The following is a 20,000-nucleotide window of genomic DNA, read 5'->3' as shown; positions in this document are numbered from 1 at the left end:
GAGGGTGATTTAGGTTTAACCTGGGTTGTTAGTGGAGACGTTTATTTCCCATGTGTCTTTGGAACGATAGTCATGAATTCGAAATTATGTTTGTAAGTGTTTTGTAATTGATTGCAGTTGATTGTTTTAACGATTTTTGAATGTTTAATGCACTTCCTCGAGAGTTCTTTTCTGCTCTATGACGAATCGCGTTTACCTAGAGCGCCATCGCCTGTCTCGTTGCGCAAGCCGCACGCGGAAGTGATGTCATAGCTGCAGCTGAGAGAGTGAGAGCAAAAGAGAAATTGAGTGAGCAAGAGAGAGATTTGCCTTGTCCGCCTGAGCCCTGAAGGCGACTGTTGCCATGGCAACCAGTCGTCAGAAGTGTGTGTGTGGTGGTGATGGGGGGGGGGGGTTGTTGGGGTGGGGGCTCTTCAGCTATTTTGCGCCGAATGTGATTTAACCCTTGGTGTGATTTCACAGATGAACGGATCTGAAGGAGAGCTGGAGTATGAGGAGATCACGCTCGAGAGGGTAAGTATGCATGTACAGTACATCAGACACACACAAAGGCACACAGACGGGCACCTTCTACGTCCTATTTGCTATCACGCACAAATAATGCTCGTAATATTTTTTCCAGAAGAATTCTGGTTCGGAAGAAATCTATCTTAAACGACGAAACACCCTAAACCCAATTAGATTTAAGTATAGTATTTTCCGGTGTATAAGGCGCACCCCTAATGAATGGTATATATTCAAACTTTTTCTGTAGATAAGACGCACCGGACTATGAGGTGCACCTTCAACGATTAAAAAGGTTCCCCAAATATAATATATAAAAATCTAAAAGTTTTCCAAATATAAGGCACACCATATTATAAGGCGCTACAGTAGAGGCTGGGGTTACGCATGACTTCTTCTACGGGGTGAAATGGAGTTTTTGGCTGCTCACAGTATTTATGGCTCAATATTACTTCATATATTAGGCGTACCTGCGTATAAGGTGCACGGTTATCTTTTGAAGAAAAATAAGGCTTCTGGGTGTGCCTTATACCCCGGAAAATATGGTATTTTAAAAGGTCTTTAATGCTTGCTGTGTCAACCTTGTCCATTCTGATGGCATTTCATGGATTTTATATATACAGTAAAGTCTCGTTATATCGATATTCAAGGGAGTCCGAAAAAATATCGATGTAACCGGGACTATCGATATATCCGACCCTGTTTGCATGTAATTTTCTCTGTGCGTGCATAGAAATAGTATCGATATAACCGGGACTATCGATATATCCGATATCGATATAACGAGACTTTACTGTATATATATATATATATATATATATATATATATATATATATATATATATATATATATATATATATATATATCGTTATATCGATATTCTCGGGAGTCGGAAAAAATATCGATATAACTGGACTATCGATATATCCGATTCTGCGGCATGTAAATTTTCTCCTTGCGTTCATAGAAATAGTATCGTAATAAGCAGTACTATCAATATAACATATATATATATATATATATATATATATATATATATATATATATATATATATATATATATATATATGTATATGTATGTATATATATGTGTGTGTGTGTGTGTGTGTGTGTGTGTGTGTGTGTGTGTGTGTGTGTGTGTGTGTGTGTGTGTGCGTGCGTGCGTGTGTGTGTGTGTATCACGCTGTGTGGATTTCTATTTCTTCAGGAATTGACGTGGAGCGCCATTTCTGAATTAGAACTCACAAGCATATATTATTTATCCTCTGCAAAAAAAAAGTGTGATATTTACCATGGGTTACTGGGCCACCTAATGTACGTGTGAATCTCTTCTTAGGAAGCTGAACTTAATTAATGCCATTTGAATTTCATTTTTTTTTTGTTTGTTCTTGTTGCTTTTATCTCAACGCGAGGTTTAAAACTTTAACCTTCACCCGTGCGTGTGCAGGGAAACTCCGGGTTGGGTTTCAGCATTGCAGGAGGAACTGACAACCCTCACATTGGAGATGATCCGTCCATCTTCATCACCAAGATCATCCCCGGAGGAGCCGCCGCGCAGGACGGACGTCTGAGGTACACGCCCGTGTGCGCGGACACATCAATGTTTGCGCGTCAGCTGTGTTTAAAGCGCTATATCAATCAATATGTATGTATTGTATCGCATTATTGTTTACAGGGTGAACGACAGCATTGTGTTCGTCAACGACGTAGACGTGCGGGAGGTCACTCACTCGGTGGCCGTGGAGGCGCTGAAAGAGGCGGGGCCCGTGGTGCGGCTCTACATTTTGCGGCGACGTCCGCTCAGCGAGCACGTCGCCAAGATCAAACTGATGAAGGGACCCAAAGGTAGAAACGCAGACATCTGAATTTGGAAGGAAAGATTTTTGAGATATTTTGGCTTCAGGTCTGGGCTTCAGCATCGCCGGGGGGATCGGCAACCAGCACGTCCCCGGCGACAACAGCATCTACGTCACCAAGATCATCGAAGGCGGCGCTGCGCAGCGGGACGGGCGCCTCCAGATTGGCGACAAGATCTTGGCCGTACGTGAGCTGTGTCTCCATTTGTCCGTCACACTGTGTGGATTTCCATTTAACTCATTCACTGCCATTCCCGCATTTATTTGGGTATACAAAAGTGTGACATGGAGCGCGCCATTTCTGAATTTGTTGGGGTTTTGATTTTCTTGCTGGGGTTGTCCATACAGCGCTGGTCAGACTTCTTTTCCCTCCCATGAGGGGGCAGCATTTGCCTTTTGTCCATGTTAGCGCTTTGTTACAGCTTCAGCTGTTGGTAAAGCTCTATAGAAATCAATATGTATTGTATTGTATTTTGCACAGCCACCCCCATTTCAAGCTCAGATAACTCCAACTCAATGAACTCTTTTTTTCCGATGAAAGAATAGAGTCTAAGGTTTCTTACGCTGAAATGAACTTTTATGCAGTCCTAAAACTCAATATTCATTATTTGTTTACTTTTCTTTCTTATATGGCACAGTGAACAGGACATTGCATCAGCAGAATTGCAAGAAATGTAAAACTTTTTATTCAGATGGTTATGTGATCTATGTTTTGTTTTAATGTCTTGACCAGATGATGCTCAATGTGACCATGTTATCCCTTTTCTAACTTTTCTAAAAAAAAAAAAACAATATTGTGTGGGTGCAGCAATTTGAGTGAAAATGACAAAAACCCTGGCACTGGAGTGGACACATTTTTGCACATGGTCTGTCTGGCAGTGAATGAGTTAATTCATATCAGTCAAGCTCTTTGTTTATATTTTCATCCACCCCTGCCTGACGGCTGAGCTTTCCTTCCCCCCCTCTAGGTCAACCATTTGTGTCTGGAGGACGTCCTGCACGAAGACGCCGTCTCGGCTCTGAAAAACACGGGAGAGGTGGTCTACTTGAAAGTGGCCACACCCACCACGCAATACATCCACCCGGCTGAGCGATTCAGCCCTCCGGATCTCACCAGCTGTACGTTGCCCGGCTTCCACCTTTACGGTTTAGAGGTTATATTTTTGTGCGTCGCCTGTGTGGGTTTTCTCCGGGTACTCCGGTTTCTTCCCGCATTCCAAGAATATGCATGGCAGGCTGATTGAACACTCCAAATTGTGGCTAGGTGTTAGTTTGAACACAAATGGTTGTTTATCGCTATGTATCCTGCGATTGGCTGTCGACCGGTTCAGGGTGTCCCCAGTCTACTGCCTAAAGACAGCTGGGATAGGCTCTAGCACCCCGCAACATATGTGAGTATAAAGTGCTTCAGAAAATGGACGGATGGCTGTTTCTTGGTGTAAATATTTTCAAGTTCAGTTGAAACAATAATAATACATTTGATTTATAAGCCCCTTTCATGGTCACTTTACCGTCACATGATAAGTTTTTCTGTGAGTGAGCAGCTTGATCTCCTCAACTCACTTCAACATATTTCCTTGGTTGAAATAAACCATAAAATCCGTCCCAACCACGCATCCACCCCCACCGGAGGAAAAAACAGCTAAAAATGCTAAGAAGCTAATGGCAAAGGCAGAACCGAGCCCAACCTACAAGGGGGAGGGGCAATGTGAAATGCATGGGCGAGATGATTATTCCATACATGCCAATTTTTTTAACCCTACAATTCCATGAATTAAATTACATTAAATTAAAATAAAATACAGTATTTTCTGGAATATAAGGCACAGCTTGACATATTTAAAAACGTTTTCCATATATAAGGTGCACCGCATTATGAGAGTCAATTATATGACATATTTATCATAAGTATGTATGTATGACATATTTTAAAATGTTCTCCATACAATAAGGCGCACCGGATGATGAGGCGCATTTGAAAAAATACGTTCTTGTCGGTGTGCCTTATTGTGCAGAAAATACGGTATGATAAATTAAATGAAAATTAATAGATTAGCCTTTATTAGTTTCACAGTGGAGAAATTTACATTTCCAGTGGCGAATAAAAGAATACAATTAGAAATAAATGATAGATACAAAAAAAAAAAATCAACAAATGCAATTCACGGCGTCGTCTTTTGCACCCAACCCTGACAGCATGTCGCCGTGTTTCCATTTGTCTCTTCCGCGCAGCTTACATGGAGCCCGATTACATGTGCGATTACCCGCAAGCCCTCCCGCCGCCATCCCCGCGCCGCTACTCGCCGCTCCACCGCGGCATGACGTTCGAGGACGACTACGGCCGAGAACCCCGCCGGGTGTGCGTGCAGCGTGGCGCCAGCGGCCTGGGCTTCAACATTGTGGGGGGCGAGGACGGCGAAGGGATCTTCATCTCCTTCATTCTCGCCGGGGGGCCGGCGGACCTCAGCGGAGAACTCCAGAAGGGCGACCAGATTCTCAGCGTGGGCACATATACGTCCGCCATTGCTGTGACATCACACCTTGAGTGACGGTAAATGTGTGTGTATAGGTAAATGGTGTGGACCTCAGGTTTGCGACACATGAGCAGGCCGCGGCTGCTCTCAAGAATGCAGGTCAAACGGTTACCATAGTAACGCAGTACAGACCCGAGGGTGAGTGCATGCACACGCCCATGTACGCACCATCAGCTTTTTAACATCAGTTTGCTGACACCATGTCCGTCTTCGCGTGTCTGTGTGTGTCTTTTTTCAACGTGTGGTTGTGTGTAGAATATAGCCGCTTTGAAGCCAAGATCCACGACCTGCGTGAGCAGATGATGAACAGCTCGCCAGGAAGCCTGCGTGCCAATCGGACTTTCTATGTCAGGTAACACACACACACACACACACCAACACACGCATACACACAGGAAGTAACTCAACAAGACTTTTTTGTGTATTTCATTGTGTATTTATTAATTCATTATTTATTTCTGTATTTACTTTTTCAATGTATTTATCAAGTTATTTATTTATTTATTTTTATTTGACTGTGTATTTATTTACTTATTATGTATTTATTTTTCATTGTATTTATCAATGTATTAATTAATTAATTAATTACTTTATTTACTTGTTTATTTATTCATCCACGTATTTATTTATTTATTCTCATATTTGTCTGTGTAAGCTCTCAGTCGTACAGGAATGGTCCATCGATGAGAAGGTTTCTTCAGCCGTCATCTGTACAAAATTATTCCCATATTTACTTCTTTATTTATTTACTTTTTTGTTCATTTGACCGTGTATTTATTTATTCATTTTTTATTTCTGTTTATTTTGCTATTTATTTATTTACTTTTTTGTTTATTTGACTGTGTATTTATTTATTCATTTTTTATTTGTTTATTTATTTTTCAATGTATTTATTGATTTACTTGTTTATTTATTCATTCACGTGTTTATTTATTGGATATTGGATTGGATTGGATATGCCTTTATTAGTCTCACAGTGGAGAAATTTACATTTCACAGCAGCAAAGTGATGAAAGGAATGAAAGTAGAAAAACAAAATACATGAGCTTTTTATTTTATTATTTATTTTTATTTAATTTTATTTATGTATGTATTTATCCATTTACTTTTTTTGTTTATTTGATTGTGTGTTTATTTATTAATTTTTCATTTCTGTATTTATTTACTTCTACCCCATTCTCTGTGTGACAGGGCCTTGTTCGATTACGACAAGACGTGGGACTGCGGCGTCCTATCCCAGGCTCTGGACTTTAACTTTGGGGAGGTACTTCATGTGATTGACAGCTCTGACGACGAGTGGTGGCAGGCCAGACGAGTCAACCAACAGGGAGAGCTGGAGGAGCTGGGATACATCCCGTCCAAACACAGGTCGAGAACCGCAACTGTCCTCGCTTCTGGCTCGACATAGCGACTGATGCTGTGTGTGCGCGTGTGTGTGTGTCAGGGTTGAGAGGAAGGAGTGGTCCCGAATGAAACCACAAGGTAAGTTGTGCCATGATGACAAATTCAATGAGGCGATAAAGAGGCAAGTGTGTAACTATGGTGGGTTTTCTGCTGCAGGGCTGGTCCAGAGCTATGAGGTGGTGGCCCAGACTGAAGGTAAGGGGCTTGAAACAAAGATAGATTCCTTGGAAAGAAAAAAAAAATGAGTGAATGGTAAAGCACGAATAGGTTTGGGGGTCAGTGGCAAAGTAAAATGTGAGCGAGTGAACGTGACAGGCTGCTAACCGCTGTTTCCACAGTGGACTACGCCCGACCCATCATCGTCTTGGGACCCACCAAAGACCGAATCAACGATGACCTGCTCACAGATTTCCCGGACAAGTTTGGCTCCTGCGTACCACGTGAGTGTGTTAAATGGCGCGCGAATCGCTTTGGCGATAGTCAACTTGATGGAGCCATGATGCCTTCACTTACAATTGGACTGGGGGGGGGGGGGGGGGGGGGGGGGGGCAGTTTCTTTGCTACGACAAGCAAAATATGAGCGCAGATTTGCAAATACTGAAGAATACTTGGTAAAAAAGCCTTGAAACTGTTCATTAAATAATATTTGAGGTTTCGTGGCAAACTAAACATAATACTTACAAATCGTGTTATTAAAATCAGTTCTAAAGACTAAAATCAATTTTAGTCTTTAATCCGCTAGTCTTGCTAATGCTAACTTTAGATCGGCATGTGAAATGTAAATTTCTCCACTGCGAGACTAATAAAGGCAAATCCAAATCCAATCCAATCCATACATGTAGCAGCCGATATTTGAACACAAATGTTGCGTCAACCTTTTCAGACATTCAGTGGAAGTACTCACAGGCATATCTTCTTTATCCTTTGTGAGAAGCTGATCCGATCATTGGTTTCTTTGTCACCGGATATAAAGTACAGTAAAGTCTCGTTATATCGATATTCAAGGGAGTCCGAAAAAATATCGATATAACCGGGACTATCGATATATCCGACCCTGTTTGCATGTAATTTTCTCCGTGCGTGCATAGAAATAGTATCGATATAACCGGGACTATCGATATATCCGATATCGATATAACGAGACTTTACTTTAATTACGATCAATTAATAAAATAGTTTGATTGATCATATATTTATCTAAATAAAGATATATATATATATATATATATATATATATATATATATATATATATATATATATATATATATATATATATAATAAATACATATGTGAACAAATTAATCAATTAATTAAATAATTAATCCATTAATTAAATAATTAATTAATTAATACATTGAAAAATAAATACATAAATAAAAAATGAATAAATAAATACACGATCAAATAAACAAAAAAGTAAATAAATAGATACATACATCAATAAATACATCAATACATGAACAAATAAATATGGAAATAAAAAAATGAATAAATAAATACATGAACAAATAAATGCATAAATACATTGAAAAATAAATACAGAAATATAAAATGAATAAATACACAATCAAATAAACAAAAAAGTAAGAAAATAAATACACGAATAAATTAATACATTGACAGATAAATCCATACATGAAAAATGAATCCATAAATACACAGTCAAATAAACAAAAAAGTAGATAAATAACACATACATTAATAAATAAATACATGAATGAATAAATAAGTAAATTTATTGATAAATACATTGAAGAATAAATACAAGCATATAAAATGAATAAATAAATACACAATCAAATAAACAAAAAAGTCAGTAAATAAATAATTACACAAATGAATAAATACATAGATAAATAAGCAAAATACATCAACGAATAAATAAATAAACACATGAATGAATAAATAAATACAAAAATAAAAAAATATTAAATAAATACACAATCAAATAGACAAAAAAGTAAATAAATAACATATACATGACCAAATCAATAAATATATTGATACATTGAAAAATAAATACAGAAATATAAAATGACTAAATAAATATACAATCAAATAAACAAAAAACGTAAGTCAATAAATAAATACATCAACAAATAAATGAATGAATACATAAATACAGTAAATTACTAAATAATCCACGTGTGACCTTCTAATACCTCTGCAGACACGACTCGCCCCCGGAGAGACTACGAGGTGGACGGGCGGGACTACCATTTTGTGGCATCCCGCGAACAGATGGAGCGCGACATCCAGTCGCATCACTTCATCGAAGCGGGCCAGTACAACAACCACCTGTACGGCACGTCGGTCCAAAGCGTCAGACAGGTTGCCCGCCAGGTATGTAAGACCTTCTTCTCAGTCCGATCATGCCGCCGCCGTGCTCTCATCGGCCTTGCTATCGTTTGCCTTTGCGTGTGTAGGGCAAGCACTGCATCCTGGACGTGTCAGCCAACGCCGTCAGGAGGCTGCAGGCAGCTCAGCTCCACCCCATCGCGATCTTCATCCGACCGCGATCTCTGGAGAACATCCTGTTAGTCCATCAGGCCACCTGCCGACCGGTCAAACAAATATCCTCATTTTGTGTGTTTGTGTATGTATGTATGTGCGTGCGTGCATGCGCAGTGACCTGAACAAGCGTCTATCTGAGGACCAGGCCAGGAAAGTTCTGGATCGAGCCATCAAAATGGAACAAGATTTCCTTGAGTGTTTCACTGGTAAATATATTTACTGGCTACTGTGTACACTTTTTTTAATGTTGTGCATCTTTTGTACAATAGTTTAGTCCACCGGTGTCAAACTCAAGGCCCGGGGGCCAGATCTGGCCCGCGATAGTATAATAATAATAATAATACATTTCATTTATGTGGCCCGCGAAAGCAAATCAAAGATGGCAACTTTCATGATGCTTGCTAAAATCGCTACCAACATTACAAATTGTCATTTGTCATACATAAGAATGAGCATTTTCTTCTTCCCAAACCCTTTACAGTATTTTAGTAACTTAGACAATAGATGAATAAACATGTCCTCATGACTTCTTTATGTGGTTTCAGTCATAATGATACTACAAAGAAAACGCTAACTCAAATGTGGCTTGCCACAAAAATGAGTTTGTCACCTTTTATTTAGTCCATACATATACTATTATATATACATATACATATACACACATATATATATATATATATATATATATATATATATATATATATATATATATATATATATATATATATATATATATATATATATATATATATACAGTAAAGTCTCGTTATATCGATATTCAAGGGAGTCCGAAAAAATATCGATATAACCGGGACTATCGATATATCCGACCCTGTTTGCATGTAATTTTCTCCGTGCGTGCATAGAAATAGTATCGATATAACCGGGACTATCGATATATCCGATATCGATATAACGAGACTTTACTGTATATATATATATATATATATATATATATAAATTACTCTTCTGAAATGCAAATTTTCTACCAGGCACTTCAACCAATTCCATGTCAGAAAATTGCTTTGGAGTTCAATAAGAAAGCTAAATGATGAACTGGACCAAAAAAATGGAACATCCGTTCTACCAACCATTGACGTTCATGTGTGTGACTGTCAAACTCTTAACATGTGTGTTTTTGTGTGTGTCTATCCAGCCATCGTGCACGGGGACAGCTTCGAGGAAGTGTACCACCAGGTGAAAGTAGTCATCGAGGAACAGAGCGGCCCGTACATTTGGGTTGTGACCCGCGACCGGCTCTGATTGCGGAGAAGAGACACCCCCTTCTACTCCCACCCTCAAACCCCAACCCAGTCCTGTGCACAGGTTGTGTATCCATGGCAACACAGGAGCGGATGAAGTGTGATCAGTGTAGAGTGTAGGTAATGTGTTTATATTCTGCTATTTATTTACGGATTGATTCATTGATGGATGTGAAATACACACACCGTGTGCTTGTGTAAATACAACAATGGGGCTCAAACACACACACACACACACACACACACACACACACACACACACACACACACACACATACACACACACACACACACACACACACACACATACATATATATACAGAGAGAGAGAGTGAGAGAAAGAGAGAGAGAATTCAGGGCTTTGATCACATGATGCTTTGCCACCCCTCCCCCTTACCACCACGTGGACTACATCTCCCACAATTCCGTTGTGCAAAACTGGCTTCACACTGGCTCCGCCACCTCCACTGTACAGCACAGAGACTCGCTCGGTACAGCAAACACAAACAGCCAAGGGCTGTCAATCGACACTTCCCAATGATTCCTCTCGCGCTGCTGTGTCGACGGGAAGAGAAACGACAAATGGATTTGTGGAAAATTTGGAATAAATTGATTAAAAAAAGTAATAAATGTGGAGTTTCTTGAGTCGGGGCTTTGTGCGAATGGACTGCAATTTTGCAACAGGCAAAGTGACCTTTGGGCTCTCTCCTTTTTGACTTTGAATGGTTATTCCAAAATCGGAATTATCTAATGCCCTTTGAATTTACAATTAGAACAATTCAGCTCACCACTCAAAATGGGGAGGGACCATTTTTTGCTGAGGATCTCACATTTCAATCTCCTGATGGGGAATTTATGTGTGACAAATGAGGACAAAGAGCGTACTAATAACAATAAATGCTCAAACAAGTTTAATCATGAAAAGGCAAAATCCAGCCTGGTCTGGTCCAAACTCTTGTTAGCCTGATGTGATCTGCTCTGTTCTCACCTGGCGCAGGCAATTCTAATCCTCTCTGGTTTCGCTGCCATTTACAGCCTTTTCTTTATTTTTGTAAAAAAAAATCCACCATGCATCAAAGGCCGTGATAATCGACCTACGAAGTAGCAAGGGATTACTGTAATGTAACTTCGAGATGGTGCTGCGAAAGTGGCTGCCTTTATTTTGTTCTTCTTTCTCCTTTGCTCTTGTTTTCATAAATTCGCTGCTGTGGATTGTGAATGTCTCCATTGTGAGACGAATAATGGTTATCATCTCATCTCATCTCATCTCCATATGAAATGAAATGAAAAACTTCATACAGCCGATTTGAGTCAGTGTCATTTTTAAGTAGTGACCGCTAAAGGGCGCCATTATACCACGAATGATCTTGGTACCACAGAATTACTTTCGAGTGAGAGACTCGTGGGGCGAAGGAACAGATGAGAGTTGTAACAGAACATTACGAGCATTACCCTCGTCCACATGCAAGTGGACGTCTGATCTGGCCGCAACACTCTGGTCGCTGTGGTAACGTTATAAACATGCCTTCAATATGAGATGCTTTCAAAATAAGATGCATATACGTAAAAAGTCCATGAAAAATACGACTCACCATTGTTGGCGTTTTCTGATAAATGTTCAGGGATTTTATTTAAAGTTATTTAAAGTGATTAAAATATATATTTCATTCATACATTTAATTATTCATCAGATTATTACATTATTGCAAATTATCTTCTTTTCCTTTCGGCTTTTCCCTTCAGGGGTCGCCACAGCGAATCAGTGTCCAATGAATCGGAATTAAAGTAGGTGTAACATCCAGATTGCAATGTTTCCAATCTGATTCCAATAACATCAATGGCAACCTTTTTTGACATACGCTGTTATGACGGTAATGTTGATCGTAATGGTGGTAGTGTACTTAGAGAATTAAATTGTACATGGTGTAAAAATGTTGAGAAGTCGTTGACCTGTCAAATGTGGTTTGTTCTCCTATGGCCTAGTTGTCATGATGCATTTGTTTAAGCGTAAAAATAAATGTAATCCATTTTTATTTGGGAAAAGCGATTGTCACATAAAGAACTGCAACTACTTTCCAGGCGATCTATATAATTACCGACGAGGAGATAGATGAAGAGGAAGACCAGTGCCTTCATCTTGTTGACTTGAAGCTTCTGCTACACTGTTCAACTTGACAGGCAGCTCCAGAATAGCAGCAGACTTTGGGCCAATCACCATCTAGATAATTTATGACGTCACTCGTAACTGGGCGAGCTAATCTAAAAATTTCCAAATTGATTTTTGTGAGCGGAAAAAAGACTCAGAGTTTCCGTCACTTAAATTTATTATACATTTGTAAACATCACATGACTTTCTGGAAGGTAGGCTGTTGCCAAGGAGAGCAAGCATGTACGAATTGACATTCCTCAGTGAATTTGTAAACAAGTGAGTTTGAGGGGTGGCGCCATTCTCGTCAGGAACTCCATCTTGCCACGTCTCAACCTTTTGACCTCTGAAAACAAACCACTGTGCTGAATCATTGAGCAAGACATTCAGCTATTTCATGTTTTGTTTGAGTCCATCTTTGCGTCTAGCGCCGAGTTTTGTTTGTTTCTGCGAGTGTGTACTGTACGAGTTAGTACTGTGGGAGCATGTTTATGTGTATCTCCATTTGTGTGTTTTTGTGTCAGTACAATCTGACATTTGACATTTGTGAGTGGGCGTGTGTATGGGAGAGAGAGAGAGATAGAGAGAGAGAGAGCGAAAGAGAGAGAGAGAGAGAGAGAGAGAGAGAGAAAGAGAGAAAGAATGAGAGAGAGAGCTAGCTAGCTTAATATCATGCTAGAGAGAGTGGGAGAGAGAAAGAGAGTTAGCTAGATAGCTAGCGGGCTAAATGTGTCTTGTCCGTGTATGAGGTTGTGTGTGTGAGTAATGCACCCCTGTTTGACTCCAAGTCCCGTGTGTGTGTGTGTGTGTGTGTGTGTGTGTGTGTGTGTGTGTGTGTGTGTGTGTGTGTGTTACCTTCTTTGGCCTGGTTGTCTATGTTGCAGGTCAAAAACAACGAGTTGACACCTCCCGCGCATAACAACAGGAAATCGAGGAGCACGTCGTCGGATGCCTGCAAGAAGGAAGCAGGAAGCGTTTTACAGACAAGGGGGTGCAATCGACGTCGTTGATTGGGTGACGGGAGGCAAGGGTCCGACCCGACCTGGCTCCGCCCGCGAGGGTACACTTGGATGTGTCCTCTGGCCTTCACTGCTCTTTGAAGGCCCTCCCACTGGGGACAGTTCAGTCCCAGCAGCTGGCGCACGAGCGCCCCAGTGAACTTGACGTGAGCTTGGCCTGTGCCGTCGTCCATGACCAAACTGGCCGCCATCATCATCATCATCATTATCATCATCATCATGGTAAGCAGTCGGCGATCACGTGGCGCACTTACTTGACAGTGCAGTCAAAGACACCCGAGGATGAGAGACATTGCCCACTGCAACCTGACTAAGAGCAAAAAAAAACAGGGAGGATCACACTTTGATCAACCCCCCACCTCCACACACACACACACACACACACACACACAAATAAATAAATAATGGGGGGGGGATGCTCTGCGGTTGCCTGGCAACCGGTTCAGGGTGTCCCTGAGGGTTGGGGGTGTGATGCAGTCGTTTTGGGGACATCCTGAACCAGCCAATCGCAGAGCACATCTAGAACTGAAGATCCATTCACGTTCACAATCACCCTTAAAGGACAACCGACGTCTCCGGACAAGTTGTGTCCATAATTTGTAAAATGGATTCAAATGACTTCTACTGAACGTATTTTACAAAGATTCCACCGCATATAGCTATATTTTACGTTTTAAGACTCGCGCTGAATATTCAGGAAGTCTTGTTTTTGAGTTGGTGACGAGTCCTCACCCTACGTCACTGAAGGAACGCCCCTGACCGAAAAAAGGACACATTGTAGCAGTCCTTCCATCACGTCAATGCATTTTGCTGCACTTTGGTCTGAATACGTCATGTAGGACCAAAAAGAGGCAGAAGAGGGCGACAAAGCTCCAGGTAAGGAATTAATCAGCCTGTGGAAACGGGCTGATTAATTCCGTACACGGCTTTGTCGCTATGTTCTGCCTTTTTTGGGTGAGACATTTCCCACCCCTGATGCCTCAAAATGACACGGAATAAATTATTTAATCGATTGCAAACATGTATGCTTTCTTCTTCAGAACTATTTGAATCATATTCATAACTGGATGAGTAAATAGAAAGCATATTCTCCGAATCTGAAGCCATTCTTTTGATTCTTGAGCAAGGCAAGACGTCTTGCTGTTACACCACGAACAAGGGGGCGGGACCTTCTGAAACTGGCCACTTCCGGTTTCAAATTGAAGTACTTTTTAGACACTTTAAGTCATTTTTATTGGTGTTTTGCATTTGACTAAAAATATCATACTGCGCGTTTTGGGTATTTTAGATGCTATAAAACGTTTTTCTGATGTCAGTTAGGGAAAAAGAAGTGACGTTGGTTGTCCTCTAAGACCATTTTGAGCGTAGGTGTCAAAGTCAAGGCCCATCACATCATTTTATTCGGCCCTCGAAAGCAAATCAAACTTGTGAAATTCCACAATGCTTGCTAAAGTCCTAACCAAATTTTCTATTTGTCCCACGTAAACCATATTAAGTCATGATTTTTTACTTTAAATTTGAAAACTAGTTGTTCATTAATTTGTTGTGTGCTGTAGATGTAATATGTGGAGGGCATGAAACATTCTAATGGCTTCCCAAATACATAAGGGCTCCCGAGAGGAAACCATAACTACATGCAGTTTATATAAAAAGCACACATTTTTCCACATTTAAAATTGTAGTCATACACCTGGTTGGAAGTCTGATGTTTCCACTTTCCCACTCCTCCCTACAATACAGGAATAAATGCACACACTATGCCTTTGGTTTTTGTCTCTGTATATATGTGCGTATATACCTGTGCGTAGACACTGCCACATTCAAAGCAGTTCCACCGTAGCTCCATGAAGATGAAACACACCACATGTCCTTTGACTCTCCCCATGGTGCGGCTGCGCTGTGTCCACAGTGCCAAGTGCATGATGGGAGCGGGTGGACGGTCCTCCCAACTACTGTACAACAATTTCAGGTGATGCGCATGAGTGTCGGAAATGACTTGGGAAATCAGACACTTGCTAATACCTCTCGTCTCGAACCCGCAACACCGCTACCCAGCTGACTGCTATGTTACTGCAATACGTGTGTCCTGACCTGATAAGAACACACATGAGGAGTTACAGGCATCGTGTGATTTTGTGTGTGGGTTTTTCCGAGTATAGGTTACTTGGATGTCCTCCTATGGAAAGCAGACATCAGCAGTGTGTTGCCTGGTAGCAGACCAGGTGGGTACATGTTATGGTTGCAGTTCAGGAAGACACGGAGGCTCCTTCCATTTTGGTCACACACTGTAAGACGCACACCTAAACACGTACACCCAGTCTGTGAACTGCTTATTTGTCAAATGTGTGTGAGGGAGAGAGAGAGAGAGAGAGAGAGAGAGAGAGAGAGAGAGAGAGAGAGAGAGAGAGAGAGAGAGAGAGAGAGAGAGAAAGGGAGGGAGAGAGAGACAGATAGAGAGAGACACAGAGAGACAGGGAGACAGCTAGCTAACGAGCTAAATATCATGCGAAAGAGAGAGAGCGATCTAGCTAGCGGGCTAAATATCATGCTAGAGAGAGAGAGAGAGAGAGAGAGAGAGAGAGAGAGAGAGAGAGAGAGAGAGAGAGAGAGAGAGAGAGAGAGAGAGAGAGAGAGAGAGAGAGAGAGAGAGAGAGAGAGAGGGAAATACCAATGTTTGTTTGTTCAGTGTCCCTGGTTCTGTCATTCAGATTGATTCGGTCTGTAACAAAACCCTGAAAAGACACTACATCAACACTGTATGCACACGCAGACACACACACACACACACAGACACACACAAAAAGACCAACGTTGATTGATCAATTGATGTGTCCTGCATCAATGACATTAAACAAAGAGTTCCACCCACCTGCCATCTAGAACTTGCGACACCGTGGACAGCGTGGGGCACACTCTGCAATGGCATGCGTGTGCAAGGGGCGGGGTTAGCGTGTGAAACTTCCAATCGGGCGGGACTGGCAGGGTGACGTCCTGGTTCCATCGAGGGACGGCGCCGGCGGCCAGAACGTCGACGTCCTGACAGCCAGCCAACGATGAGCGGACAGGCGCGGCGAATAATCTCCGGCATACGTACCTGCGTGCCTCTCGCCACCAGTCTGTAGAAGCGTCCCGGCTGCAGGAGAGGAAACCAGCGAGCCGACGCACCTGAACACAACAGGGTCATCTGCGAACACACACACGCACACGCGTCCAACATTGCCAATTGGAACCCAAGCCGTTTGTTGACCTCTCACCTTTTTCTCATTGCCTGCCTCAAACTCTTTCATTGGCCTGTTTTTGGGGTTCCGCCCCCAAGCCTTCAGCGGGCCAATCACAGTCGCCGTTACGGAAAAAGACGCCTCTGCGTTCTCCCGCCACATCACGCCGGTCTTCTGCTCCACCCGAAGGACCACCGAGACACAGGTGGTCCCAGTAGCGGGAGAAGGTCGCAAAGGTTCTGGGCCCTCGTCCCTTTGTCTTTTCTCTTCTTCATCTCCTGATTCCTCACCTTTCTCCCGCAGGTGTGTTTCCATGGCAACAGATGGACTCAAAATCAGAATGCTCTCCTGGAAGAACTGGAGGTAAATGCTGTTTCACACACACAAACACACACCATCAGAAACCACCACTGTATGTGTGTGTGTGTGTGTGTGTGTGTGTGTGTGTGTGTGTGTGTGTGTGTGTGTGTGTGTGTGTGTGTGTGTGTGTGTGTGTGCGTGTGTGTGTGTATGCGTGTATGCGTGTGTGTGTGTGTGTGTGTGTGTGTGTACCTGCAGTGTTTGTTTGTGATGAATTTGTGCTGATTCAGGTGTTGGTAGGAGGGGAAATCTGATTGAAGGAAACGCTCCGTTACCATGGTGAACTGCTGGACACACACAAGGCAACCTGAACATGAAAACACACACACACACACACACACACACACACACACACACACACACACACACACACACACACACACACACACACACACACACACACACACACACACACACGGTGATTGACAGCAAGTATAACCTGTGGTGACTTATTTTCATATGTGTGTGTGTGTGTGTGTGTGTACCTATCCATGCAGTATTGAAGGCCACGGTATGGCCTCCCGCCTCTTCCTGGGTCGTTTCTGTGATGACGCAGGGGATGGCTCCTGTGCGGTCCCTCAGCTGCAGCGTATGTAAGGACGCGCCTGACGGCAGTTCCAGCATTCCCACAAGCAGCAGGGGGCGCTGTCTGTGGGCCAGTATATGCACAGGTGAATACAGTACAGACACTCCCCTACTTACGAACATTCAAGTTCCGAACAACGGTACATGTGAACGTTTTTGTAGTAACATATGTAGTATTCTCTCCAGTTGTACATGTATACAGTGATCCCTCGCTACTTCGCGCTTCACTTATCGCGGCTTCAGTGCATCGCGGATTTTTTTTCAGAGGAAAAAAACATAGATTTTTTTATAAATAGCATGCAACTGTGCAAACAAACAAAGTAAAACAAACAACACTGCAAACAAAGCAGAATAAAATCAAACACACTGGCTTTGACAGCTCATGGAGCTGTTCTCTATTCTCAAAAAAAGGAAGACAAAAAAACTACAACAACTACCAATAACAATGTTCTTCTCTCGGAGAAAGAGACTCCTTCAGGACGAATAGGCGCAGCAGCAAAATATGTATTGTTTTACAACACAGTTCTTGAAACTATTAAAAAATATGTTTTATTTTTTGTTTCATCAGCAGTATGTACAGTTTTGCATTGTAAAAAAATATTTGGATTTTTTTTTATTACATTGTACTTTGCGGATTTCACCTATCGCGGGCTATTTTTGGAACGTATCTCTCGCGTTAAACGAGGGTTCACTGTATATCTTTATGGGGCATTTTTTATTAAATGTTTATTTTTCAGTACAAACCATTACAGGTTACTTATTCAAGCCTTCAACATACATTCCATACAAAATATAGCACTGAAGCAACTTACAAACAAATTCACCTTACGAACGACTGTTCGGAACGTATCTCGCTCGTAAGTTGGAGTACCGTCTGTCTCCATTTTTCCCCCCATTTTTCAAAGTTCAGACATAGACAAATATTCCTCCCCCTTTTGCATTATATTATTTTATACCTCAGGCCACAGGTGTCAAACTCAAGGCCTGGGGGCCAAATCTGGCCCCGCCACGTCCTTTTATGCAGCCCGAAAAAGCAAATTAAGCATGTAAAATTCTACGATGCTTGCTAAAGTTCGAACCAAAATGTCAAATTGTCCCATGTAAACCAGAATAACAGTCATTATTTTTTACTTCAATGTGACAAATAGTTAAACATTATTTTTGGTGCGCTCTACATGTAATATGTGAAAGGATGAAACATTGTAATGGCTTCCCCAAATTCATAACTGCCCCTTGACAGGAAACCATAACTACAAATGAGTTTGACACCGTTGCCTACTTGCTTCATTTTGAAAGCCCCAGCACCATTTTGCGAAACATTCTGCTTATGGTATATTTTCACAAAATATGTTTATCACAAAATGGCACATTGATTGATTAACACGTTGGCCTCTCGGTAGAGAGGTCATGGGTTCGAAACCTGCCCTGGCCTTCCGAGCAGGTTGATGGGGTAGAAAACAAATGGATGGATGCTTGTTATTTTTGTTCCTCATTCTATTAAAAAAATACCTGTATGGGTTTTCTCAGGGTAATCCTTTTGCCCCCCACATGCCAAAAGCATCCCCAGTAGGTTTATTGATCACACTACAGTGTCCTCAGTTGTGAATGTTTGTTTGTCTATGTGCACCCTCTGATTGGCTGCAAAGCAAATTGGATTTTAAAATGTTTCACATTTTGTGAAAAAAAGCCATACACGTGCATGCCGGAGGACTTACCTTAGCGTCTCTCCAGGCTGCATCGTATGCTTTGGGTCCGACCTCAAAATTCTGCTTGACCAGGCGAGAGCGGCGTTCATCCGGGCTCGGTTCAGACCCTCTCCATCTGGTGGCAGCAGAGAGCTGAGACGCAAAGAAGCCCAACAGTCCTCTTTCAGGGAGTCGCTGAGCTCTGACAGGCTGACATATTGATGCTGCACCGAGTTACCGTCGTACTGGAGAGATACAAGTGCAAAACCCCCCGCCCCCACACCCACCCACCACAAAAAAGCTTTAGTCAGTTTAACATGTGACATGAGTTTGATTGCAAAAAAAATTATTACAAGATGGCACTATTGCATGTTAATTGCTTTTTGTTATGTAAAAAAACAATCATAAATGATGGGTAGTGTTGTTGCTGTGACGCAGGGGTCGGGAACCTATGGCGCGCCAGCCATATGTGGCTCTTTTGATGATTGCATATGGCTCGCCGATAAAACAAAATACATATTCTCTGTTTTTCGCCGTTCATTTCCTTTTGGGGCTGCAGTTGCCTGAAAGCACAATTTTGATTGGATGACACTGACCTAGGTTGGCGGAAAGCGTAATTTTGATTGGATGATACTGGCCGTCATGTTGAAACAGGTAAACGCCCCTTTAAATGAGCCCGACGAGTCCAAAAAAAGACGAGTACGCTCCAACTTGAATGCGCCGGAGGATTCGCGATTCGAATTTCATCACTTTGCTGCTGTGAAATGTACATTTCTCCACTGCGAGACTAACAAAGGCAAATCCATCCATCCACTGATGAAACAGTCGAATGTCTGTGATATTTTAACAAGCCCCATGTTAGCGTTAGCATCAATACACTTCTGCGAGAAGTATATTGCAGATAGCAAGTG

The 20,000-nt window shown here is 41.8% G+C and overlaps 2 protein-coding genes and 2 long non-coding RNA genes across 16 annotated transcripts in view; 3 read left to right on the top strand and 1 right to left on the bottom strand.

Annotated features, from left to right (window-relative positions):
- The window catches only part of LOC148901987 (disks large homolog 4-like), a 16,486-nt gene extending 5,371 nt beyond the window's left edge, over positions 1-11,115 (top strand). The window contains exons 5-20 of one of the 2 annotated variants that reach the window (XM_088990160.1): positions 463-513; positions 1,953-2,077; positions 2,181-2,350; positions 2,409-2,545; positions 3,330-3,480; positions 4,594-4,862; positions 4,931-5,033; positions 5,151-5,247; positions 6,087-6,263; positions 6,340-6,377; positions 6,456-6,494; positions 6,638-6,739; positions 8,471-8,643; positions 8,727-8,836; positions 8,929-9,020; positions 9,971-11,115. In XM_088990160.1, the coding sequence (XP_088846286.1) occupies positions 463-513; positions 1,953-2,077; positions 2,181-2,350; positions 2,409-2,545; positions 3,330-3,480; positions 4,594-4,862; positions 4,931-5,033; positions 5,151-5,247; positions 6,087-6,263; positions 6,340-6,377; positions 6,456-6,494; positions 6,638-6,739; positions 8,471-8,643; positions 8,727-8,836; positions 8,929-9,020; positions 9,971-10,077 (1,941 nt within the window). In that variant the 3' untranslated portion in view covers positions 10,078-11,115. The remainder of the gene's footprint in view (positions 1-462; positions 514-1,952; positions 2,078-2,180; positions 2,351-2,408; positions 2,546-3,329; positions 3,481-4,593; positions 4,863-4,930; positions 5,034-5,150; positions 5,248-6,086; positions 6,264-6,339; positions 6,378-6,455; positions 6,495-6,637; positions 6,740-8,470; positions 8,644-8,726; positions 8,837-8,928; positions 9,021-9,970) is intronic. The other variant, XM_088990161.1, reaches the window with a different exon arrangement.
- Positions 8,716-20,000, bottom strand: part of ctc1 (CST telomere replication complex component 1) — a 15,508-nt gene continuing 4,223 nt past the window's right edge. For 2 of the 12 annotated variants that reach the window (XM_088990148.1, XM_088990153.1), the window contains exons 11-23: positions 19,120-19,334; positions 17,305-17,468; positions 17,012-17,126; positions 16,496-16,829; positions 16,336-16,425; positions 16,111-16,277; positions 15,910-15,995; positions 15,406-15,541; positions 15,264-15,332; positions 15,040-15,193; positions 13,496-13,551; positions 13,078-13,421; positions 11,994-12,568 (exon numbers count right to left, since the gene is read on the bottom strand). In XM_088990148.1, coding sequence (XP_088846274.1) covers positions 12,483-12,568; positions 13,078-13,421; positions 13,496-13,551; positions 15,040-15,193; positions 15,264-15,332; positions 15,406-15,541; positions 15,910-15,995; positions 16,111-16,277; positions 16,336-16,425; positions 16,496-16,829; positions 17,012-17,126; positions 17,305-17,468; positions 19,120-19,334 — 2,016 coding nt within the window. In that variant the 3' untranslated portion in view covers positions 11,994-12,482. Of the gene's footprint in view, positions 8,855-11,991; positions 12,569-13,077; positions 13,422-13,495; positions 13,552-15,039; positions 15,194-15,263; positions 15,333-15,405; positions 15,572-15,843; positions 15,996-16,110; positions 16,278-16,335; positions 16,426-16,495; positions 16,830-17,011; positions 17,127-17,304; positions 17,469-19,119; positions 19,335-20,000 lie in introns of those variants that run through there. The other 10 variants (XM_088990149.1, XM_088990158.1, XM_088990156.1 and 7 more) reach the window with 9 other exon arrangements.
- On the top strand, positions 11,390-13,246 carry LOC148901986 (uncharacterized). Its single transcript, XR_016114215.1, has 3 exons — positions 11,390-11,583; positions 11,820-11,861; positions 13,107-13,246. It is a non-coding gene; the product is annotated as an uncharacterized LOC148901986 (long non-coding RNA).
- Positions 13,326-15,896, top strand: LOC148901985 (uncharacterized). Its single transcript, XR_016114214.1, has 3 exons — positions 13,326-13,463; positions 15,151-15,210; positions 15,401-15,896. It is a non-coding gene; the product is annotated as an uncharacterized LOC148901985 (long non-coding RNA).

The sequence above is a fragment of the Hippocampus bargibanti genome, linkage group LG02 (genome assembly GCF_051943395.1).
Source record: "Hippocampus bargibanti isolate YZ-2025 linkage group LG02, ASM5194339v1, whole genome shotgun sequence".
In the NCBI taxonomy this organism is placed as follows: domain Eukaryota; kingdom Metazoa; phylum Chordata; class Actinopteri; order Syngnathiformes; family Syngnathidae; genus Hippocampus; species Hippocampus bargibanti.
Note: the sequence above shows the minus strand (reverse complement) of the source record. Positions and strands in the feature narration are given on the sequence as shown.